Source organism: Chelonus insularis, unplaced genomic scaffold, assembly GCF_013357705.1.
Source record: "Chelonus insularis isolate UGA/USDA-ARS -01 unplaced genomic scaffold, ASM1335770v1 scaffold_303_pilon, whole genome shotgun sequence".
Classification (NCBI taxonomy): Eukaryota; Metazoa; Arthropoda; class Insecta; order Hymenoptera; family Braconidae; genus Chelonus; species Chelonus insularis.
Window position 1 is genome coordinate 1,157,460 of NW_023276792.1, and position 7,189 is coordinate 1,164,648.

The window sequence follows — 7,189 nt, forward strand, 5'->3', positions numbered from 1 at the left end:
GATTCATAAAGAATCATGAAGGCCATCCAGGACAATAACATTCCTAACAATTCTGACACGTGCAAAATTTATTAGTATTTTTTGTTATTTCTTCTAAGAAGTAAATTCAAGTCTTAGGAAATATTTTTAAAATATATACAATATTTAAATACTTGATGCCAAATTAAAAATTGGAACTCCAGTGATTTGTATTTATTCATGAGACATTTGCAATTATTACATGTTATTTATAAAGATTAAATACATTAGTAAATGGAAAAAATATTTTATTACCAAATCATATATTTTAAAACAATTATATTACCTGCTTCAGTAAATTTTTGTGCATTGATATTATTGAATGAAAAATTTAATTATAAAAATTTTTTTATATCAATGACTCCACTGATTATAATTATTTTTTGTTGTTATCATGATTATATAAAGTTTTAAATGATTTTAGACCACAGAAAAAGCCAATAGAAAAAATTTGCTAAAGATTCATCTTTAATTTTCTACGGTTTTCGACACGTTTACAATAGATATACATACATAGGCTATTCTAAATAAAATTAAATACAGCGTAAAGTATCTCATCTATCTAGCACATAAGAGGTTTAATATTCTTATACTTTTGTGTTTATTTATTCACTTATAACTGACATCTTATTTACTAAAGTATTTGAAAAGATCAAAACCAAGGCACGTTGTGTGTCTAATTGGAATTAGTTCTAGATATCTTAAACTTATGGTGGTTGGTGGTACCATTTATTATATAAATATTCTGTCAGCTCTTTGTACACAAAATACTTTTCCTGCAACTGAAATTATCAAAGGTTTAAATTTTTATAACTGCAATGGATAATAATTATAGCAGAATATTTACAATCGTAATAAAATGTCAAAGTTATTTATTATGAAACTACATAATTATTAGTCATGAATTTTATTGTTTAATAAAGGCAATTTGGTTTAATCACAGATATGATTTCAATTAAACCTTAACTTTCTAATCTTATAATAAAATATTTCTAGCTTTATTTTCAGGCATAAATATTTTATATATTTACCCCTAAATCTCAGGTATATCTTTAAATCCCTTTTATGAATGATATTTAGAAACAGTGAGATACCTGTATAATGAACAAGATCAATTTGTAGCTAATTCCTGTAAAAGCAAATAGTTGCTAATACACTTGTCTCTGTGATAATTCTATTCTTAATATATGCAAATGTGTCTGATCTTTATTAATTGATATCTGCATTGAATCTGACCGTAGGTCAACTCACAAAGTTTATGAAGATAAATTATAGTAGCATAGATATTTAAACATTGTCCTTAAAAAATAAATTTATGGAAACAAGTATTGTATCCATGTACATAGTATGTCATTTCATTTGATTGATTGCAGACCTAAAAATCAGGAATACTAAAAAATTGATGATCCATCTTGAGAGGACAATCCAAGATTCATTATAGATCTAGACACATTTAAACATAAATATCTTTTATGAAAATGACAAACATTTATAAATTTTATGAATAAATAGATGTATTATGTATTTATAAAGTACCACCCACAGTTATAAAGTTTTTTTTTATTAATGATTAAATAAAAAAGTACAACAATAAAGTAACTTTGGTGTTCTTGAATCCTCAAAGGAGGAGTCAGAAACTTCAATATAAAATTTCATTACAGAACAACATTTATAGAGTTTTAAACAAGACTAAAAAGTTTAAATAAAATGAATTACGAGAAGTGTAGATGAAGGACATGTAGTGATAAATTTTATTTTTAATTTTTAAATAGTTTAAATAATTTTGTCAATAAATAAACAAATAGATAACAGGCATGAATAATTAAAGACAGAAAATTATTAATTTACCAAAAAATAAAAAAAAGAAACTGATATAAAGAATTGTGTTAAATAAAACCCTTATGCTTTACAGTAGTCAGTATCTACCATTGACCCTACTGCAAGATTTGATGTCCACGCCCTGTAAGCATAGCCCCCGCATAGCACGCTTTGCCCTGACTAAAAGTTACGCTGTATATATACCACCTATATGCCAGTTCCTTTTTACACATTGTAAAGCCTCACTCCGCGGTATCGATGCATAACCCCTAGTCTGCCCTAGAGTACCCTAACAATACCCCTGAAGCACCCCTAGAATATCCCTGCAATATCTATTGAATTGAGGCGCGCTGGTCCTCACCACGTACAATACATACATAGTTTCCCATAAGTCATTGCATCCTTGTTTTTTTTCTTTTCACTTTTCGGGGTTGCTGCGCTTTTAAGACCCACCCTCGAAAAACTCATCCAGTGCAACCACACGCTGTTGACGCCCCTCTTATGGCAGGACTAAATTTTATTATGTTCCTTCCAACCGAATAAACCCATCCATGGTGAAGTCACGTACATGTAACTTATTTTTACTGCAGCTTAATCATTTTTCAAATTAATTAACAAATCAAATTTATCTTTCAATCTGCACATTTTTTCATTCCTTAATTTACACTTTAAGTTGTTATAGAACATGATTTGGAGTGAATTTATGTAAAAATCATTGAAGCAAAATAAATTTGAGAGAAAGAAAGACACACGAAATGACTCTGTGAGGCTGTAAAAAGATTCACCCAAGGTGCGACCACAATAAAACATCAGCCAACAATGTGCTCACACCAACCACAAAACACTGGTGTTATATACGAATTTATAAAAGCGTAGGATGAAATGCTTGGTTGTTCGTCAACGAGAAATGTACGTTTAATTGTTGAAAACTAAGATATGGTGCTTATATGCTATGACGTTTGACATGGTTCAAGGGTAGGAGCGCGTGCATAGCTTCTTGATCGGTATGGGTTTTCCCAATGTTTCGGCACGGGCCATCTGGTCCTTCACTTGTAAAGATATATGTGTAAGCCATTTCATATTGTACATATATCTCTACTCTTCTTTTCTATGTCATGCCGGCTTTGTAGCCATGATCATTCACGTGGAAATGCATTCTTTGATTAATGGACAACGTAGATGATGTGGTTTTGGGAAAAAGTCAACGAAGATTTCCTTTGCCACTGTTGTAATTATGGCTGGACAGCTTTATATGTACATACTCCTTTCTTAGATATGTTTCTTTCATAAGTACATGGTTGAAACCTTTTTATAATATAGAATGAATAATTTAATGCTGATTTTACTCATTTAAAACTAGACTTTTCTAAGCTCAAATCACCTGAAATTTTTCTCATCAAATTGTGCATTTTTTTTATTTTTTCATTTAAAAGATATTTGTAAGTGTTGAAAAAAATGGTATACACGGTAGAAAACAAAGTTTGATAGTCTCAGTTCAAAAAGGATTGCTTAACAAATTCTTTTCTAGTGAAAGGCCCAAGAGGTTCGCCATTACTAGGCAATTATTACTGAACTTACACTGTCAAACTTTGTTTTTCACCCTGCACACAATTTTTCTTAATATTTATAAATATTTTTTATATGAAAAAATCAAATAAAGAATGTAGAGTTTGATGAGACAAATTTAAGCTTAGAAAAGCTCAGTCTTAAAAATAAAAATTAAGACAATAACTTGAAAATGAATTGAAATGTTATCATAAAATTTTAATATGTCAATGGTCAGTTTTCAGCAAAAATGGCACAATACACCGAGAAAAAAACTGTTGGAGTTTATAACAAAATTCAATCATTACTTTAGTTTATAATACATTACAATAAATATTCTCACAGTTATATATATGATAAGTAAGTCTTTTAATAATGATGGAACTACGTCTTAGACTAAGTTTATATTACTCTCATAAATGTTTATATTATTATTTTTGAAGATAATATTTAGGACTGATTTGAAGATTATTATGTAGACTAATAATAAATAAAGTACTAGTGATGTTAGTTCATAAGAGTCTTTCAGTCTGTTAGGACATACTTTTGAATCTTGATTTAACTCAATAAAGAAAGATAAAATATAATTTAAAATAAGTTTATTTATTCATAATAATAATAAATATCCTTAGCCTAATTTTCCAACAAAACCAATATAAAAATTACCTTGTTATGCAGGGTAATCGTGATACACTGCATGAAAAAATTAAAATGTTCTTTGCGGGATGGTAAAATTAATCCTGGAAATAGTGTGATTTTCCGTACGATCTCGTGAAAATCGTTATTTTGCAGGATAAGTTTTACGATCTTGTTGGGTAAATTTTATATTTTTGGTGCAGTGTGTCACGTTTACACTGCACAGCTGGATAATTTTTACTTTATCCTTCTTATCGTATAACAATATAAAAAAAATAAATAATAATTAATTATTTGTTATTATTCAACATAATATTATTATGAATAGCTTTTTATTATTACCTATTAACTTCCATGATGATCTTCGTGGTACATAAATGTTTTGAATTTCATAAATATTGATAATATGTGAATACTAAAACTTTTGGAAGAAATAATTTTTTCATTGTAAAATTCAACTAAATTTTTTTAATCAATGATAGAAAAATTTGTGACAATAAATTTTTCTTAATCACGCTATTCGAGTTAACAAAGAAAATGTTTTTTAAGCTTATTGCAGATTTTTAAAAAGTGTATTGTTTAGGCAAACAAAAAGCAGTAAAAAAACGTATATTAAATATTTTATCCATTAGGATTGGTAAGAATAAAATCACTCAATGAATTAGTTTTTGGAATTTGGCAAATATTTGTATATTAAAAGTTTCATTTTTTCTTATTTTTAATAAATTAATTCTAAGAAATGTTCTTCTCTCGAAAAATATTAAATATTTTTTTCCTAATCAAAAATAACATTTTACTTATTATTAAAACGATTTGACCTCTATATTAAAATAAACAGTTTTATATTATTGAAAATATTAAAATGAATAACTATTTTTCAAAAGAAACTTTACATGTCGTTATTTTTCGTAGTATTTTCAAACTTTTTTAAAATTCATTAATACCTGAAACAATGATAATAAGCCTTAGTGGGAGTAGAGTCGAAGGGGCCTACCCCTAAGGTGGCCCACCCCAACTCACTCCAGTCATCAACTACAAACTTACTTCACCAAATCAGTGATGCCCCAATCATAGGGTAAGAGGAGGGGCACAACCCCTACCAAAAGGACGAGGGTTCGACTGCTATATAAAGTCTTGTTTTCTCAAATCTTCTTCAGAAAGTGGCCATATGTACCTACGGTGCCCTTTGTGAAGTTTTCAGTGTTGTATTGGACATTCTTGTGCCGTGTCAGAAAAAATTTACTGTCAATATGCATAATAAAAATCGTGACAAGTACTTCCGTCCGTGGAATACCGAAACGGATACGTTAAAATTGCCATCACCTTTATCAACTGGAATGTCAACAAGGACTGATTGCCTCAACTGTACAAGTGAAGAAGAAAACGAACGTTCTCCATCGCCGATCATTGAGGATTTTCCGTCAACTGGAAACCTGGATCGGCTGTCAAACTTCGTCATGAGTGCGACTCAAGAGCCCAATTTCAATTCTTGGTCTTGTAATTCAGACAATGGTGAAAAGTGTGACCATTTAAAGAGATTAAATACTGATAGTACTTCATCAGTATCCGACGCATCTCAGGAGTCAACGTCACCACCGTCGGCACACCTTGCGTCATTGCCAGCACTTTCTCCAACTAGTTATTGGTCTTCAATAATGAATAATTCTGCTATGACTCAAGATATGATGTCTTTGAATTATACGGAATTGTATCGGCATTTCAGTTCAATACATGTACCATCGAATTATTTGCAAAATATGGAAGAAGCTGTTAAGTTGCTGCAGGAACAAGATGCAGCAAAACAAATGAAGAAGCTGAGGCCTAAAAAATTCCGTTGCGAATATTGTGACGTCGCATTCAGCAACAACGGACAACTTAAAGGTCACATTAGAATTCATACTGGTAAGTTTGAATGTCCAATGTTGCTTATGCACACCGAAGTATGTTAAAGATGACATCACCCATTTGATTAACATTGTTACCATTTATAACACATTTAAAAATGTATCAGAAATTACTACAGTGTGAATCAAATGGGCGACGTCATTTTGAACATACTTTGGTGTGCAAAAACAACACTTGTTTGACAATCAAAATTTGCAGTGTAGTTAAACCGAATCCTATCAGACTTATATATTAAAATGTTTATATTGTCTATTACAGGGGAACGACCATTTAAATGCGACTTCGAAAACTGCGGAAAAAGCTTCACTCGTAACGAAGAATTGACAAGACACAAGAGGATTCATACTGGAGACAGACCGCACGTATGTCACTTTTGTCCTAAACGTTTTGGACGCAAAGATCATTTGAAGAAGCATGTGAAGACCCACTTTCTTCGTACAGGATCATTTGGATTTGACGAATCGACTTCGGCATTTAATATCTTTAGGCGACAATCAGGATCATTATTACCTGTGACGTCGCCTTTGTCAACGCTCGCAGCGCCAACATTTGCACCACCAATGATGCCGTTGTCACCATCGATGATTTCATCACCAACTTTGATGTCATCATCATTGCAATCACAGTTTTTTCCACCACCAACAATGATTCCTTCATCGTCATTTCAGTCGACAATGCCGATTATTTCAACACCAACAGCGGTACCAAAAGCAACTCGGCTAGAAGCATCACAATCATCATTAATCTCTGAATCATCAGCAATGATGTTGCCATCAGAGCTTTCATCTTTACCAAGTCCAGATCTTCCATCATTACCAGAGTCACCATGTCCTAAACATTCTGCAGTATCACCATCTTTAACAGAATCTGCAATAAATCACCAGGTGAATAGATCATCAACAATCAATGCTTCGAACGTCAGACTAACTCAATGGACATGGTAATCAAATTGTATTGAGTCATTTTTAAAATAATAGATTTCTATGTAATAGATAAATTCATATCATTCGTACTCCATGATGTATTAACTGACCACTGTACTTGAACTCGAATAGTTATTGTTCACTCTTGTCTAGGACTTTTCAAAATTTGTACTAAATATAAAAAAAAATCCATATTTTTTATAAATGTTTTATCCAAAGTAAATGAATATTTTTATAAATGTATTGATGAAAATTAATGAATGAAAATTTTCATAAATACGTTATATAATGTAGAGAGTACTAATGTTAATATAAAAGTTGTTCGTGGCAATCCATATAATTTG

General features: G+C 30.6%; 1 protein-coding gene across 1 annotated transcript; it reads left to right on the forward strand.

The window, feature by feature from the left end:
• The first annotated feature begins 5,774 nt into the window (after positions 1-5,774).
• Positions 5,775-6,866, forward strand: LOC118073426 (transcription factor btd-like). The gene is made up of 2 exons (XM_035093917.1): positions 5,775-5,919; positions 6,181-6,866. Exons 1-2 carry the CDS (start codon positions 5,775-5,777, stop codon positions 6,864-6,866), a joined length of 831 nt encoding a protein of 276 aa, XP_034949808.1.
• Positions 6,867-7,189: the final 323 nt, after the last annotated feature.